This window comes from Galeopterus variegatus, unplaced genomic scaffold, assembly GCF_000696425.1.
Source record: "Galeopterus variegatus unplaced genomic scaffold, G_variegatus-3.0.2 Scaffold1, whole genome shotgun sequence".
Taxonomy (NCBI): domain Eukaryota; kingdom Metazoa; phylum Chordata; class Mammalia; order Dermoptera; family Cynocephalidae; genus Galeopterus; species Galeopterus variegatus.
In genome coordinates this window covers 2047870-2066991 of record NW_007726112.1, presented here as the reverse complement: position 1 = coordinate 2066991, position 19122 = coordinate 2047870, and the positions used below count along the sequence as shown (strand labels likewise).

The 19122-nt window shown below is 35.8% G+C and overlaps 1 protein-coding gene across 7 annotated transcripts in view; it reads left to right on the top strand.

The window, feature by feature from the left end:
- SLC4A10 (solute carrier family 4, sodium bicarbonate transporter, member 10) overlaps positions 1–19122 on the top strand; it is a 356167-nt gene that overhangs the window by 251057 nt on the left and 85988 nt on the right. For all 7 annotated transcript variants that reach the window (XM_008590142.1, XM_008587567.1, XM_008588852.1 and 4 more), the window contains 2 exons: positions 397–484; positions 18148–18294. In XM_008590142.1, the coding sequence (XP_008588364.1) occupies positions 397–484; positions 18148–18294 (235 nt within the window). The remainder of the gene's footprint in view (positions 1–396; positions 485–18147; positions 18295–19122) is intronic.

Below are 19122 nucleotides of genomic sequence, written 5' to 3'. Positions count from 1 at the left end.
TCTCCCTTTGAACTGTTCTTCATTTTTCATACAAGTGAATTCTTATACTTCCAATTTAGAAAGATTTAATCAGATTTTACTTTTCCCAACTTTCTCCTCTAAGGATTTATAGAATCCTTAAAGCTCTCAATAACAACTTCATAGGCTGTACAGGTAACTAAATGGGGAAACTCTGAGATAAAAATAACCATACATTCCCACTCCTCAAGAATTTTAAGCATAAGAGTCAATCATTGGAAAATGTTTCAGAATAATAATAAAATGTGAAAAACTATGGGAGTATTTCACATCAAAATCCCAATTTTCAGTAATTCCTTTGGGATGAGTGATTCTGTACTACTAAAATTATTTTTATAGTTCTACCTTGAAACATTTCTTTTTTATTCTTAATTACAGATTTTTGTTCATTCTTCTGGGACCCCTGGGAAAGAGTCAACAGTACCATGAAATTGGCAGATCAATTGCAACCCTCATGACTGATGAGGTATTTATTCAAGTTCATTGGGAACATTTTCCCCCCACTAGGTATACCTAACTTTTGGAGGTCCTGTTTTCATGACAATTTGCTGTCAATCAGATTTCTGTATTAAATCCCATTCTTCCATGCTTCCACTTCAAAATCTCCTTTGGAAACATTTGTTCCAAAGAGATAATAAATTAACGCACATGAAAATAATATTTTAAAACTTAATATTCTAAAGAAAATTTATTTAGTGGCATTCAGAATATATTAATTAACATTCCCCTTATAAAATATGTGCTGCCAGAGTAAGCACCATTGTTAATATCATTGCAAATCTTGTTTTGGGCAAAGTAATTTTAAGGTCTAAAGAAAAACCTGGTAGTTTATCTGAATAGTATACATAACACCGAAAAGCCATGGAACTTCTATCAGCACTCTACAATTGCCTGAATGTAGGTGTTTCTAACCTGGGAGTCTTTTGACTATTATAGAAGCTGTAGATGGAAAAGAAGGGATTTGTAATTTCCCTGATATAGCACACAAATTTTTCTATGTAATAAATTTGCATGTAGATTTTTTTGAACTGGAAAAAGTTTTCATCATCTTCTCAAAGAGGTGTATGTCTCAGAAATGTAAGATCTTAAAAATAACATAAGCAGTATTATATAACTGTTTTCTTTGACGTGTATTCCCCAACACATTATGGAAATTTGTTCGTATTGTTAAGGGGAAGAGCAGATGCAAAAGATCACAGAAGGGGCATTAATTCAAAATTCAGTAGTAAACGAACAAGTGGGATTATACATTTTCTAGAATATCATCTACATAATTTAATAATGTATTTATTGAAATATATGGCTAAGAACTTGAAAATTCTGTGAAAAGAGCCAATTAGTATTGTATATTACTTTTCCTAGGTTTATGATCTGAAAGTTTGAACTTGTTGCTTGGGGTTTGATATTTTAAATTCTTCTATCTGTTCAAATTATGTTTTATGTTTTTATAGGAATTAATTATTGAAATGTACACATAGGAAGCCAAAAGCTAGAAGAAAAACATTTTTTTCAACAGTTTTCTAAAAGAACCAACTTAATGAGTGTATTAATTTCTTATGGTACCATAAAAAATTACCACAAACTGGGTGGCTTCAAACAACAGTAATTTGTTTTTTCATGTATTTGTGGCCAGTAGTCTGAAGTCAAGGTGTCAGCAGGGCCACACTTTCTCCAAAGGCTGTAGGGGAAAATCCTTGTTTGTCTTTTTTATCTTCTGGTGGCTCCTGGTGTGTTCCTTGGCTTGTGGTAGCAGAATTTCGATCTCTGACTCCAGTATCACATGGTCTTCTCCCCTGTGTCTCTGTGTGTCTTTTCATTTTCTGTTATAAAGACACCTGTCATTGGATTTAGGGCATATATTAATCCAGGATGATTTCATCTTGAGATGCTTACCTTAATTATATCTGCAGAGAGCCTTTTTTCAAATAAGGTCACATTCTGAGGTTCCAATTTGATATATACTTTGGGAGGACACTATTCAATCCACTGTAATGAGTAATTTATTCTATTTGGAAATCTGGGAGAAGACAGGAGAATGAATAAAGGGCTTCATGAGGACCACAAACCTGTTGTAGTAGAACTCTCTGTGAGAAAACTTTCATAGTATCTTTGCTTTTTGTGTTTCCATATTGATTAATATTTTGCATTTTTTACAGTATCACAAAATACAGAATACTGTAATGTGTATTCTACAAGTTAAGTATTTTCACTTCCATGTAAATTTACTTCATGTTTTATTATGTTTTAGACACAAAATTTCTCCCAATCTAAGACATTAAGATATTACAGTAAGATATCTGTGAGGCATGGGACACGTTATAATGTGAGAGGAGAATATTATGTCATGGGTGGTGCACATATACTCAAGGTATCTCTCTCCTCCTCTTCCTCCCCTTCCCAAATTGGGAATCATGATTTTCTTAACAGGAAGGTGTCAATTCTAAAGTGTTTTTTTGACTAATCAAGTGTGCATAGAACAACAGGGAAACATCCATGTTTTATAAATTTTAGGTTTAGAATGACAGCAGAGAAGGGACTTCCATCAATTTCCTTGATTAATAGGAACTACCTAATTTGAGAAAAAGCCCCAGCCATTTAATGAAAACTGGAATGTGAATCCTCTAGACTTGAAAGTTTAGACCTTAACTTTAGGGCAATTTGTAATTCTTTGTTGGCAGTGGGATAGAGAAGCAGAAACCCAGTCAAAAAGTTACCCTAAAAGATAAGAACTGTTAATTTTAATAGTGTGTGCTAATTTCAATAGGCTGTTGATTGAATACCAAAGGATGTTTAAATGCATTTAAAAAGAGAAAATAATTTTTTTATTTTTCAAAGCCCAGGTGGAATAATTGTTTTGCTTATCTAATTGCTTTGAAGGATATCAAATAATTATACTCATTAAGAATAAAATGTAATATATTGATTCATAGAGCTTACTTTGGTAAGAAAATGGTGAAGTAGATTGCATTATCAAACTGTAAGTTCCACGAGAACAGTTACCACTTAATATTCATTTTTTGCACCCTGATTTTTCCAAGTGCTCAAATAAATATTTGTGGAGCTGAGCTCTGTTTTTCTTCTCTGTACTGGGAACTCCTTTTGGTAGATTGTCTTTTCCTTTTGTATTTTCAGACTTAAAATAGTGTCTGGCCCTCAGTCAGCATTCAGTAAATTATTCTTCTATGTTGTGATCAATGAGTTTTATACTTTATCTCCCATATTTAAGTTTTTAATGTATCTGGAGTTGCTTTATGTGTGGGATGTGGGTTGAGATCCAATTTCATTTTACATAGAAAATCACTTGGCTTATTACCATTTATTGACTACTCCATCATTGTTTTACTGCTTAGCAATACCTGCCTTTCAAAAAATCATCTGTCTCTTTGCCAGTGTCACACTATCTTAATTATAGTAGCTTTGTAATGAGTGTTGATCTCTAGTGTTGACCTCCCTTACTTTGTCCTTCATTAATTTATTCAATAAATATTTATTATTTATTGAACTATTTATTTAGTGAACTGTTTATCAGGCACTCTTGCAGATGCTGGGGATATAGGAGTGGACGAAATTTACAAAAACATTTTCTTTCACTGAACCAGTAGTCTAGTAGAAAGACAGACTAACATGTAAGTAAGTAACGTGTAAGTGAAATATATATATATGAGATGGGGGAGAATTGCAAGTTAAAATAAAGTGTTCATAAAAGGCTTTATTGTGGAGACATCTCAGCAAAGAACCTAAAGAGGAAATGGGGAAAGCTATGCAGATAGCTGAGGGAAGAGCTTTTCAACCAAAAGAATAAACAAGGGCAAAGGCTTTGAGATGGGATATCTCAGTTTCAGGACTTGCCTGGAATATCGTGGAAACAGCAGGAGGACAGCATGGCTGGGAGGAATGAGAAGGGGAGAGAGCTGTAGGTGATGACATTAGAGCGGTAACCAGGGACAAGCTGTGTAGGGTATGTATAGGTCATATGAGGACTCTGAGTGAATTGGGAAGCAAATGGAAGATTTTGAAAAGAGAAATGCCATAATTTGTCTTACATTTAAAAAGGATCTCTTAGCTTCTGGGTTTAGAATAAATGATGGAGGAGCAAGGGCAAAAGCAGGGAGACCACTTAAGAGGCTATTGCCCCACAGTCTAGGCAAGCAATGGAGGTGAGAAAGAAATCAAGGCAATTCCAATCTAAATGCCAACAAGATTTATGAAGAACCTTTAAAAGCTTGTTCTAAAGAATACATGGAACAACAAATGTCCAAGAACAGTAAAAACCGGCTTGAAGCAAAATAATAATAATAATAATTATTATTATTATAAAGAAATAAAAAGAGAGAAAAGAAACAAAAACCCCAGACCTGGGGTTTCTTTCTAATTCACTGGTGCTTCTTCTCAGTCTTCTTTTTCCCTCCTTACTATATATTTCTATCAGCTTACAAAGATCATACAGAATATCTTATCTTTAAAAACAAAAGAAAAAAGAAGGAAGGAAGAAGGGAAGGAAGGGAGGAATGACAGTAGGTAGGAAGGAAGGAAAGTCACTTTCTAATTGTGTGATCTTGAACAAGTTGAATAACCTCAACTCTCTCTGCCTCAGTTTCTTCAACTTTAAACTGGAAATTATACTAATAATACTTATTTCGTGTTGTTAATGTGATGAGTATGTATTTATTGCCCACTATATATTGGGGATAAAGTGGTAGAAATTAAAGACATGGTCAGTGGCCTCACAGAACAACCCTGAAGTCATCCTTGACTCCTCTATTTCTTTCATACCCCAAATCCAATCTGTCAGTAAATCTTCCTGGCCCTACTTTCACAATATAGCTAGAATCCTGTTACTTTTCACTTTCTGCACTGTCATCTGACTGTTATCCTGGTCCATGACACCATTATCATTCTATTATTGCAGTAGCCTCCTTATTCTTTCTGCCCCTGCCCTACTTCATTCTATTCTCAACACAACAACTAGAGCAATCTCTCCTCTGCTCAAGACCCTCTAATGGCTTCCTATCTAATTCAGAGTAAAAGCCAAAGTTCTTATGATGACCTACAAAGTCCTACAGGATGTTCTCCTGCCTCCTCCACCTTACCTCTCAGGAACTGGCCTTTTTACTGCTTCTCAAACATTCCATGCATGTTCTACCCTGGCAATTCCCTCTGCCTGGAAAGCTCTTGCTCCTGATAGCTATGTACCATGCATCCTTACATCCTTCAGTTCTTTGCTGAAATATCAGCTCCTTAAGGCCTTCTTTAATAACCCTATTTAAAACTGCAGCATCCCCCTTTCCTGCTTCACTTTTCTCCATACCACTTTTCATTATCCACCAAAATATATACTCATTTATATTGTCTATTTTCCATCTCCTCACTCCCACCTGAAGGTAAGCCCCACGAGGGCATAGATCTTTGTTGGTTTTGTTCACTGTGTCCCTTGCACTCAAATAGTTTGATAAATATTCATTAAATTAATGCTCAGAGCTCATGTGTTAGCAGGGAAAACAGCATTAAACAATTAATTATATAATTAACAATTAATTATAGTAAATAATTATAATTACAGTGAAAGCTATCAAGAAGGACGAAGTGTTAGGAGAGTATTAACAAAATATCTAATCTTGTTTGAGAGTGGATCAGGGAAGGCTTCTCTGCAAAGTCAGATGTATGTCGAAATCAGAATGTTAAGTAGCTAGACAAAGAAAAGGAAGAAGAGCCACTTAAAGTGATTAAATTATTGGAGAAATTGGTGAAAGAAAGCAATAGTAAATACTGTTTATGATTTTAAATCAAATAAATGATGCTGTCTGTGTCTTTGAGGAGCTTTAAAATACTTAAAAATTAGTTGTCCTTGATGAATTTGGACATTCTTCTGTCTAAAGCAGGGTATAGGATCATGTGATCTCTTGATTCAATTTTTTTTTTTTTTCCTTTTTTTTGTCTTCCTTCGTGTCCGGCAATGGATCGCAACCCTCAGTGTCGCGCCCGTACCGGACTGGGACCGGCAATGGGATCGCAACCCTCAGCGTTGCACCCGCACCTCGCTCAGCCAGTGAGCGGGAACTGGTCTGTATGTGGGATCCGAACCCTCGGCGGGAGCGCCACCACACTCCCAAGCGGCGCACTGTAGCAGTGCGCCACCGGGCCGGCCCCTTGATTCAATTTTTTTAATTAAATGAGATCAAATCAAGAAATATTTTAAGAAAGTTGTAGAAAGAGTAGGGTAGCTAAATTCTCCTTAAGGATTGAGGACATTTGCAATTCTTAAGTGTTCAGATTAGGTCTAAGGGCCATGTAAAGATCTTTAGAAGAGGGTATTCTGAACTGTAAAATTGGTGGCTTGTAACAGGAAAATCTGTTTTTAGTATATTGAAAATCTCTTTCTTAAAATACAGCTAAGCCATTAATATATCATCAATATTTTCATACCACTCAAAGACTATTTATCACACGAATGGTATTTTGTGAAGTGCTCTTAGTTGAAAAATCAAGAAAAAGTCTTTTTAAATGATCGTTATCACTTAGTCAGCAGTTTAGATTGAGTATCAAACCAGAAACAGAAACAAATGGCCTAAAAACAGAATAGAATGTTTGAAAGCATAAGTTCCCTGGAAATTTTGGGATATTTGGTCACTGTAATACAGGTCAGCATAAATAATAATATAGGAGAACTAACCTTAAATATTTGTTCCATTTTATGTGAAATACACAAAGTATCAGAAATATTTTTATCATGTTTAGTGTAAATTAATTTTTCCCATTTATCCTTATTTTTACTTTCCTCACTTATTATATTGAGTGTATCATTCCTATTTATGACAGGAGAGATTAGGGTATGCTGCAGGAATAACCAACTAAAATCTCAGTGGCTTAAAGCAATAAAGGTTTATTTCTGTCATGCTGAATGTCCATCAGAAGCTGGCAGAGGGTCGGGTCTCTGCTCCTTACAGACACTCAGGGACCCAGGCTCATAGAAGCTCAATCCGGACCTGTGTTTTCTCAGACACTAAACCAGACAAAATTCACTATTATAACTCACACACTGATGCTCATAGCACTGACTCAAAAGTGACAAATGTATACCTAAATAGAACATACCTAATCCAAATATCAAAGAAGGCAAACGTGCAAACCTACCATGTGTCTAGAATAAGACCTGGAATATCTATGCACAGCCGAAGTGAATACCACAGTGTGTGTGTGTGAGTTTGTGTGTGTGTGTGAATAGGTGTAAAATGTAACTGATACTTAGGAAATACACTTTCTGCACAGTATAGATATAATATCTATCCAGAAAACACTAACTTATAACCTTATTTTTTTTAATTGAAGCATAGTTGATTATACGTATTATGTGGGTACAGTGTTGACTATCATTAGTGTACAATATGTGATGATCAAATAATTACTATTAGCATATTCATTATTACAAACCGTAATTATTCTTTGTGCCCCTTACCAATTTCTCGCTAACCCACCTTTCCCTCCCCCTTTCCCACAAGTACTAACCATAGATTTGTTCTCTCCTTCTGAAAGTTCAATGTATTATTGTGGCCTGTCTTTTCTTTTCTTTCTTTTCCTCTCTCTCTCTCTCTCTCTCTCTCTCTCTCTCTCTCTCTCTCTCTCTCTCCCCCCTTTCTGTCCCTCCCTCCTTCCCTTCCTTTTTTCCTTCCTTCTTTCTTTCTTTCCTTCTTTCTTAGATCCCACTTACGAGTGAGGACATGTGGTATTTCTCTTTCTCTGTCCGACTTATTTCACTTAATATAATTTTCTCCAAGCTCATCCATGTTGCTGCAAATGGCAGAATTTCATTCTTTTTTATGGCTGACTACTATTCTGTTGTGTATATGTATATATATATATATATATATCACATTTTCCTTATTCAGTCATCAGTCAATGGACATTTAGGTTGGTTCCATATTTTGCCTATTGTAAATAGAGCTGAAATGAACATGGGAGTGCAGGTATCCTTTCAACATAATGATTTCCATTCCTTTGGGTATATATGCAGAAGTGGGATTGCTGGATCATATGGTAGCTCTATCCGTAGTTGTTTGAGAAACCTCCAAACTGTTTTCTATAATTTACTGTCCCACCAACAGTGTATAAGAGTTCCCCTTTCTCCACATCCTTGATAGCATTTGTTATTCTCAGTCTTTTTGATAATAGCAGTCTATCTGGGGTGAGATGATATCTCGATGTGGTTTTGATTTGCTTTTCCCTGATGATTAGTGATGTTGAGCATTTTTTCATGTACCTGTTGGCCATTTGTGTGCCTTCCTTTAAAAAAAAGTCTATTCAGCTCCTTTGCCCATTTTTAAATTGGATTGTTTTCTACTGTGAAGTTTCTTGAGTTCCTTGTATATTCTGGATATTAATCCCTTGTTGGATATGTAGTTTTCAAATATTTTCTCCCATTCTGTAGGTTGTCTTTCTGCTCTCTTGATTGATTCCTTTGCTGTACAGAAGTTTGCTATAATCCCATTTATTTATTTTTTCTTTTGCTGCTTGTGCTTTTGGAGTCTTATTCATAAAGTCTTTGAGCAGCCGTACTTCCCAGAGTGTTTCCCCTGTTTTCTTTTGATAGTTTTATGGTTTCAAGTCTTATAGTTAAGTCTTTAATCCATTTTGAGTTGATTTTGGTATATGGTGAGAGCTACAGGTCTAGTTTCATCCTGCATATGTATGTCCAATTTTCCCAGCACCATTTATTGAGGAGGCAGTCTTTTCTTCAATGTATGTTCTTGTTGCCTTTGTCAAAGATCACTTGGCCATAGTATGTGAGTTGAGGTTTTGCTATTCTGTTCCATTGGTCTGAGTGTCTGTTTTTATGCCAGTACCATGGTGTTTTGGTTACTGTTGCTTTGTAATATAATTTGAAGTCAGATAGTGTAATGCCTTCAGCTTTATTTATTTATTTATTTTTGCTCAAGGTTGCTTTGGCTATTTGTGGTCTTTTGTTGTTCAATATGAATATTAGGATTTTTTTTCTATTTCTATAAAGAATGTCATTGGTATTTTGATGGGGATTGCATTGATTCTGTGGATCATGTTGGATAGTATGGACATTTTCATAATGTTAATTTTTCTAATCCAAGAGAATAGAATGTCTTTCCACCTTTTTGTGTCCTCTTTAATTTCTTTCAGTAGTGTTTTGTAGTTCGCATTGTAGCGATCTTTCACCTCCTTGGTTAAATTGATTCCTAGGTATTGTATTTTTTGGTGACTATTGTAAATGTGCTTGCTTTCTTGATTTCTTTTTCTGCTAGCTCATTCTTGGAGTATAAAAAAGCTACTGATTTTTAAGTGTTGATTTTGTATGATGCAACATTACTGAAATTGTTAATCAGCTCTAAGAGTTTTTTTGTAGACTTTTTAGGTATTCCTATATATAAGATAACTTCATCTGCAAACAGAAAAAGTTTGACTTCATCCTTTGCAATTTGGATGCCCTTTATTTCTTTCTCTTGCCTGATTCCTCTGGCTAGTACTTCCAATATTATGTTAAACAGGAGTGGTGAAAGTGAGCATCTTGTCTTGTTCCTGCTCCTAAGGGAAATGCATTCAGCTTTTCCCCATTCAGGATGATATTGACAATTGGTTTGTCCTATATGACTTTTATCATGTTGAGATCATTTCCTTCTACACCTAAATTGCTGAGAGCCTTTATCATGAAGGCATGTTGAATTTTGTCAAATGCTTCTTCTGTGTCTATTGAGATAATCATATGGATTTTTTCCTTGATTTTGGTGATGTGGTGTATCACATTTATTGATTTGTATATGTTGAACCATCCTTGCATCCCTTGGATGAATCCCACTTGTTCGTGGTGTATAGTTTTTTTGATGTGTTGCTGTATTCTGATTGCTAATAATTGGCTGAGGATTTTTGCCTCTGTTTATCAGAGATATTGGTCTATAATTTTCTTCTCTTTGTTGCATCTTTGTCTGGTTTTGGTATCAGGGTGATGCTGGCCTCGTAGAATGAGTTTGGGAGAATAGCCTCTGTTTCAGGTTTTGGAATAGTTTGAAAAGTATTGGTATTAGTTCTTCTTCAAAAATTTAATAGAACTCAGCAGTAAAGCCATCAGGTCCTGGGCTTTTCTTTGTTGGGAGACTACTGATTACTGCTTCAATATTGTTGCTCGTTATTGGTCTGTTCAGGTTTTCTGTTTATTCTTGGTTCAGTGTTGGTAGCTTGTATGTGTGCAGAAATTTATCCATTTCCTCCAGGTTTTCATATTTGTTGGCATATAGTTGTTTATAATAGCCTGGAATGATTCTTTGTATTTTTAAAATAAATTAATTTCTTTTGCTTTTTAAAAAATTTTAACATTCACTTGTACATATTTGTAGGGTACAGTGTGTTGTTTCAGTATATATGTATACTGCACAATGATTAATTTCAGGTAGATAGCATAGGTCTGTACCCATTAATCCACAACTTCTATTCCCTTCCCCCTCCCCCACCCACCCACCTCTGGTAACCATTATTCTACTCTCTACTTCTATGAGAACCACTTTTTTTTTTTTTTTTTTTTTAGATTCTACCTTTGAGTAAAATCATGTGGTATTTGCCTTTCTCTGCCTGACTTCACTTAACATGGTGATTTCCAGTTCCATCCATGTTGCTGCAAATGATAGGGTATCATTTCTTTTTGTAGCTGGATAGTATTCCATTGTGTATATATACCAGAGATTTTATCCTTTCATCCCTTGATGGGCATTTAGGTTGATTCCATCTCTTGGCTATTGTCATCAGCAGTGTGTTGAACATGGGAGTGTATGTGTCTTTTTGATATACTGATTTTATTTCCTTTGGTTATATGCCCAGTAGTGGGATAGCTGGATAATAAGGTAGATCTATTTTTTGTTTTCTGAGGAACCTCCCTACTGTTTTCCACAATGGCTGTCATAATTTACATTCCCACCAACAATGTAGGAGAGGTCCCTTTTCTCTACATCCTTACCAACACTTGTTATTTTCTGTCTTGTTTATAATAACATTATACCTGGGGTGAGATGATATCTCATTGTGCTTTTATGTTTTCCTGATGATCAGAGATTTTGAGCATTTTTCCATGTGCTCGTTGGCCATTTGTATGTCTTCTTTTGAGAAATATCTGTTCAGGTCCTTTGCCCATGTTTTAATTGGGTTACTGACTTTTTTTTTTTTTTTTGGCTGTTCAGTTGTTTGAGCTTTTTATGTATAGTGGATACTAGCTCATTGTCCGATGTATAGTTTGCAAACACTTTCCCCCATTCTGTAGGCTGTCTCTTCACTTTGTTGATAGTGTCCCTTGCTGTGCAGAAGCTTTTCAGTTTGATGTAGTCCCATTTGTGTACCTTTGCTTTATTTGCCTGTGCCTTTGCAATCTTGCTCAAAAAAGTGCTGCCCATATGCATTTTGTGTAGCATTCACCCCCCACCCCCCCTTTTTTTCTACTAGTTTCATAGTTTGGGGCCTTAAATTGAGGTATTTAATATACTTTGAGTTTATTTTTGTGTATGGTGAGAGATAGAAGTCTAGTTTTAATATTCTGCATGTGGATATCTAGTTTACACAGCACAATGTATTGAAGAGTCTGTTCTTTCCCCACTGTATGTTCTTGGCACCTTACTTGAAAATCAGTTGGCTGTAAGTGCATGGGTTTATTTCTGGCCTCTCTATTCCATTGAATTGGTCTATTTGTCTATTTTTATGCCACTACCATGCTGTTTTGGTTACTATAGCTTTATAGTATATTTTGAATTCAAGAATTGTGATGCCTTCAACTTTGTTCTTTTTGTTCAAGATTGCTTTAGCTATATGGGGTCTTTTGTGGTTCCATACAAATTTTAAGATCAGTATTTCCATTTCTGTGAAGAATGTCATTGGTATTTTGATAGGGATTATATTGAATGTGTAGATTGCTTTGGGTACTATGGACATTTTGATGATGTTTATTCTTCCAACTCAAGAACATGGGATTTCTTTCCTTTTATTTGTGTCCTCTTCTATTTTTTTCACCAGTGATTTATAGTTTTCATTGTTGAGGTCTTTCACCTCCTTGGTTAAATTTACTCCAAGTATTTCCTCATTTTGGTAGCTATTACGAATGGGATTACTTTCTTGATTTCTTCTTCAGCAGTTTTATTATTGGCTCATAGGAATGCTAATGATTTTTGTGTGTTGATTTTGTATCCTGCTACCATCCTGAATTCATTTATTACTTTCAGTAATTTCTTGGTGGAGTCTTTAGGATTTTCTATGTATATGACCATGACATCTGCAAATAGGGATAGATTAACATCCTCCTTTCCAATTTGGATGCTCTTTATTGCTTTATCTTGCCTTATTGCCCTAGCTAGAATTTCCAGTACTATGTTGAATAAGAGTGAGGAAAATGAGCATCCTTGTCTTGTTCCAGATCTTAGAGGAAGAGCATCCAGTTTTTGTCCATCCGGTATGATATCAGGTGTGGGTATGTAGTATATGACCTTTATTGTATTGAGATACATTCCTTCTACACTAATTTATTGAGTGTTTTTATCATAAAGTGGTGTTGAATTTTATCAAATGCTTCTTCTGTACCTATTGAAATGATCATATGGGTTTTTTGATTTATTCTGTTGATGTGATATATCACATTTATTGATTTTCATATGTTGAGCCATCCTGGCATCTATGGGATTAGTCCTACTTGATCATGGTGAATAATCTTTTTAATATATTGTTGGATTCTGTTTGCTAGTATTTTATTGAGGATCTTTGCATCTGTGTTCATTAAAGATGTTGGTCTGTAGTTTTCTCTTTTTTGTTGTGTTTTTCTGATTTATGTATGAGGTTAATGTTGGCCTTTAGGATGTTTGGAAGTATTCCTTCCTCTTCAATTTTTTGGAAGAGTTTGAGAAGAATTGGCATTACTTCTTTAAATATTTGATAGAATAAGGCAGTGAAGCTATTTGGTCCTGGGAGACCTTTTATTACTGCTTCAGTCTCATTACTTTTTTTGGTCTGTTTAGGTTTTCTAATTTGTCATGATTCAACCTTGGTAGGTATTATATGTCCAGGAATTTATCCATTTTTTCTAGGTTTTCCAGTTTGTTCACATATAGTTGTTCATAGCAGTCTCTTATGATTGTTTGTATTACTGTTGTGTCAGTTGTAATGTTTCCTTTCTCATTTCTGATTTTATTTCTTTGAGTCTTCTCTATTTTTTCTGCATTAGTCTAGCTAAAGGTTTATTGATTTTGTTTATATTTTTCAAAAAACAACTCTGTTTCATCCATCTTTTGTATTGTATTTTTAATCTCTAATTTATTTATTTCTGCTCTCATCTTTTGTTATTTCTTTCCTTCTAGTGATTTTGGGTTTAGTTTTTTCTTGTTTATCCAGCTCCTTGAGGTGTAATGTTAGGTTGTTTATTTGAAGGCTTTTTTCTTTTTCAATGAAGGCATTTATTGGTATAAAATTCCCTCTTTGAAGTGGTTTTGCTGTATCTTATAGGTTCTGTAATGCTGTGTTTTCATTTTCATTTGTCTCCAGGAATTTTAAAATTTCCTTTCTGATTTCTTATTTGACCCATTTGTTGTTTAGGACTATGTTGTTTAATTTCCATGTATTTGTACAGTTTCTAATGTCACTTTTGTTGTTGATATCTAGTTTTATTACATTGTTGTTGGATAAGGAAGTTGATATGAGTTCAGTTTTTTAAGACTTTTTGAGACTTGTTTGGTGACCTATCATTTGGTCTATTCTAGAGAATGTTCCATGTACTGCTGAGAAGAATGTGTATTCTCTAGCTGTTAGATGAAATGTTCTACATATGTCCATTAGGTCCAATCAGCCTAGAGTAGAGATTAATTCTGATGTTTCATGATTAATTTTCTGTTTGGATGATCTGTTCTTTGCTGAAAAGGTGGTGTTAAAGTCCCCAACTATTATTTTGTTGGAGTGTATTTCTCTAATTTAGTCTAATAGAAATTGCTTTATATAACTGGGTTCTCCCTAGCTGGGTGTGTATATATTTGAATAGTTATATCCTCTTATTGAATAGATCCCTTTATCATAATATAATAACCTTCCTTATCTTTTTTTCCTTTTCTTGGTATGAAGTCTATTTTATCTGACATAGGTGTAGCTACTCCTGGTCTTTTTGGTTTCCATTTGTGGGAAATATCTTCTTCCATCCATTCTCTTTCACCAGGTGTATGTCTTTATTGGTTAAGTGAGTTTCTTATAGGCAGCATATTGTTGGTTCTTGTTTTATAATCCATTCAGCCACTCTGTGTCATTAAATTGTGGACATTTAATTTGTTTACATTTAGTGCTATGATAGTTACAGGGACTTGTTACTGCCATTTTGTTTCTTTTTTTTCTGGTTGTTTTGTTGATCCATTTTTCTCTTTTTCTAATCCTACACTTTTCCTTTGTTTTTGAATAGTTTTCTTTAGCAGTATATTTTTAGTATGTCTCATAACTTTTTGAATTATGGTTAACATGAGGCTTACAAAAAACATGTTATAGTTCTAACAGATTATTTTAGACCAATAACAATTTAATTTTGATATCCATGATAGAAGAAAAAGCCAAAGCCAACTCTATGCTTTGGCATTATTCCCTCTTGCTTTTTGACAATTTGTCTTTAAATTTACATCTTTTAATACTGTCTGTATCTCATATGGTTATTGTACATGTTAGTGTCTCGTTAGGTTGTCCTTTAGTCTTCATTCTAAGGATGTGGGCAGTTTATTCACCACCCTTACAATGCTGGAGTATTCTGATATTGTCTGAGAACTTACTTTACTAATGAATTATGTACCTTCAAATGTTTTCTTGCTGCTCCTTGGCATCATCTTCTTTCAGACTGAAGAACTCCATTTAGCCTTTCTTGTAGTGCAGGTCTAGTGTTAATGAATTCCTTTAGCTTTTGTTTGGCAAAGACTTGAGTTTTCCTACATATGTAAAGGTTAGTTTTGCTGGTTAGAGAATTCTTGGCTGACAGACTTTTTCCTTCCTGAATATATCATCCCATTCTCTTCTGACTTGTAAGGTTTCTACTGAGAAATCCACTGAGAGACATATTGGGGCTCTGTGGAATGTTATGCACTTCTTTCTCTTGCTGCTTTCAGTATTCTTTCTTTGTCTTTGTTTTTTGATAATTTGATTATGTTGTGCCTTGGCCTTTTCCTCCTTGGATTGTATTTGTTTGGTGACCTCTGAACTTCCTGTTCCTGGATGCTGTCATCTTTCTCCATACTTGGGAAACTTTCAGCCACTATCTCCTTGAATATACTGTCTATATCTCTTCCTTTTTCCTCTCCTTTGGGTATGCCAATTATGTGGAGGTTTTTTTGCTTGAGAAAGCCCCACATTAACTGTATTTCTGTTTCATTTTTTCTTTTCTTTTTTTTCTTTTTGCTCTTTTGATTTGATAATCTCATATGTTCTGTCTTCAAATTCACTTACTCTTTCCTCTGACTGTGTCCACTGTTGGAGCTTTCTATTGAATTTTTCAGTTCAGATAATGTATTCTTTATTTCTAGAATTTCTTTTTTTTTTTTTTTTCCTTTTTGTCTTTTTTTGTGACCGGCAACGGATCGCAACCCTCAGTGTCGCACCCGTGCCGGACCGGGACTGGCAACTGGATCGCAACCCTCGGTGTTGCGCCTGCACCTCACTCAGCCAGTGAGCGGCAACTGGTCTGTATGTGGGATCCGAACCCTCGGCGGGAGCGCCGCCGCGCTTCCCAAGCAGCGCACTGTAGCAGTGTGCCACCGGGCCGGCCCTATTTCTAGAATTTCTATTTGGTTTGTTAAATTGATTCAATTCCTTTGTCAACTTTTTCATTCCACTTCTGGATTGTTTTCCAGATATCATTTTATTTTCTATCTGTATTGCTTGTGACTCCATGAACATCCTTAAGAGAGTTATTCTGAATTCTCTGTCAGACATTTCATAAATCTGCTGTTCCTGCAGGTCCATTGCTGGTGCTTCAGTTGTTTCCTTTGGTGGTGTCATATTTCTCTGTTTTTTCTTGATCTTTGTGTGTTTATGTTGATGCCTGGGAATTTGAGGAGACTGCTACCTCTTCTAGGTTTTATAGGTGTTCTTTGGTGGTATTAGACCTTTACTGGTTAATATCAGAGCTTTGTCTCTGATCTGTGGTTTTAGTTATTTCCAAAATTGGGGGAACTTCCTATGGGGAACAGCACTTGTTCTCTGTGGTTGTGCTAAATTGCTGCTTTGCTGCTGATTCTCTGGGGAAGACTTTTTGTGTGGAATGGATTTTAATTGCTGGCCTCTTAATCACTTCTAGAATTTGAGAAGTCAGATACACCTGTGTTGTGTGGAAATTCTGGGCAGGGACTGAGTCTTTCTAGCAAACCGCACCCCTTTTGGTTTTATTGCCATAAGTAGTCTCCATTGAGTGGGCCTATGCTGATCAGAAGGCAGATCAGCTTCCCACTCTGCACCCCAATTTTTTCCTGGCTGGCCAGCCTCTCTCCTGCAATCAAAAGCTTCCTGTGGAGTGGACCATGTATAAGTCCCTCGTGATGACCCACTGGCCTATGGGTGGCTCCTGTTTTCAGTCAGCTGCAGCCCTCACTCCTATTTGGGTCCACAGAAAGTCTGTCATTGGTCTCCCTGGCCTGGGGGCTATTATGGTGCACTTCGAGGCCCTCTTCTCCCCTGCAGACTTCAAGCAAAAGGGCTCGGCTGTTGCTTTTGCTGGATCTTGTTCTGTGTGCTGCAGCTTCTTACTGCTTCTCACAGGGCCAGCCAGCCCTGACAAGGCCAGGACTTGAAATGGATGGAGCGGTTTCTTCTTCCTCTCACAGCAGCTTCTCCTGCTTCCACAAACTCTGCAGGTTTTTCCTCTCCTTCTCCCAAGCTCCAGGTTGATAGTCTTTGATTTTTAATAGTTGTAAATTGATCAGTTGTGGGGGATAGTGATGCTGGGAACCATCTATTCCTCCATCTTTATGATGTCCTTTAACTTTATTTTTAACTGTACATATTAGTGGGTATAGTATATTTTTCAATCTGCATATATTGTACAATGATTCACTTAGAGTAGACAGCATGTTCATCACCTAAGCGTTTATCTTTTCTTTGTGGTGACTACATTCAAGATCCTTTTTTCTATTTGGTTTGTTATTTTCTGTGTAGAAGTATACAATAAGACATTCTTAGCTATAGGCAGCCTAGAACTCCAGAACTTATTCCTTCGATCTACCTGTAACTACCTGTAAATTTGTGCCAGTCGTCTACCTCTTCCCCCCTCCCCACTCCCCTTCCCAGCCTCTGGTAACCATTATTCTACTCTCTTCTTCTATGGGAGCCACTTTTTGTTCTGTTTATATTCCACACATGAGTGACATCATGTAGTATTTCTCTTCCTGTGCCTGGATTACTTCACTTAATATGATGGTCTCCAGTTCCATCCATGTTGCTTCGAATGACAGAGTTTCACTCCTTTTATGGCTGAATAGTATTCCATTGTGTAAATGTGCCACACTTCTTTTTTATCCATTCATTTGTTGATGGACATTTAGGGTGATCCCATCTTTTGGCTACTATTATTTTCAAAATTGAAACAAAATTAACCCTTTAAATTAGTTTTGCATGCCAGGGTATAAATATTGCTAAAATTTCTAATATATTTTACAAGTTTTGATCTCTATTTTTAAGCCAGGACTTCTTCCAGAAAGTTTGATCTACCCACACATAAATAACCTTTGCCTGGCTTAAATCATTAATTCTAGTTTAATAAGTTTCTTTTCATCCTCCTTTTCATTTCCCTTACTTCTTGCCTCCAGAAATTTCAACATTCATTCTGGCAAAGTCCATTTCCCCACCTCTGAGCCTTACCTGAATAATTCCTGAAAGTAAGGTCACAGACATGGCGACTTTCACTCTCAAAGCAACTCTGGCTTCCATACCATTTGTTGTGTTTACTCTTCCCGGAATGATTATATTATCTGGTACTAATCGAACTAATTACAAACATTTTTAGAGTCAGAGCTGCCTATTTCTTCAAATTGTCATAATCACATGTCAGATAGCTGGGAAATAAAAACACTGAACACATTAAGACTTTACAATTTTTTTTTTTAACTATAAATGATATTTTTTTTCCTTCTGTAGGTATTTCATGATGTTGCTTACAAAGCTAAAGATCGTAATGACTTGGTATCAGGAATTGATGAATTTCTAGATCAGGTTACTGTTCTCCCTCCTGGAGAATGGGATCCAAGCATTCGAATAGAGCCTCCCAAAAATGTTCCTTCCCAGGTATGTATATTTGAAAACATTCTTTAAAATCCTGTTACTTTGTCATTTTAAAAATACATGTTTTAAACTAGTATAACCCATCAAAAAGATTCAATTGTTTTAAATTATAACCTGTAAGAAAGTGGGGACATGAAGTTATGAAATCTGCTTGATACTATCCAACACACCACACTGAGAAATCTGGCAATTTGATGGTAAGCTAATGCAATAAATACTCCCACCTGCCGTAAAAGATTTTAGATCCAACTAATGTGTATCATACAATTCAGAAAGGCAGAAATAAAGAGAGTTGCTTTTGCTTGGGATCATTTTCTTATTGCAGGCATGACTGTTGAGAATGGTGACCAAATGTTTGTTAGGACTGCTCCTCATATTACCCCCTACATTTCTATTGAGTCTACTTCCACAACCCTCCCAATTGTCATTTACTCACCTTGCCTTTCGCCTTTGCCCATGAGGAGTTCAGCCTGGTCGAATTCTGCTGCCCCTGTTGATGATAGATGGCCTAGTTGACCAAGTCCTGGACTTAGAAGTTTTTCTGGTTAGCCACAGGTGGGAAATGGGCAGGTGTACCCTTCAACCATGAATACTTAAAAAGGTCATCTCAATCCTACTGTCAGTTGAAAGAAAATATACTGACATATTTATATTTTCATTCAGAAATCATTTTATAATTATTAAAGACTACTTTACTTCTCTCAACAGTTATTATTTTGTGATTCTGTAACTGCAGCCACATAGTTTCAGTTGATTGACTTCTAAAATAAAAGCAGTTGCTTAAAGAGAGATTGTGAAGTCTGGAAGTTGTCTCATTTCTGCACTTGTAGA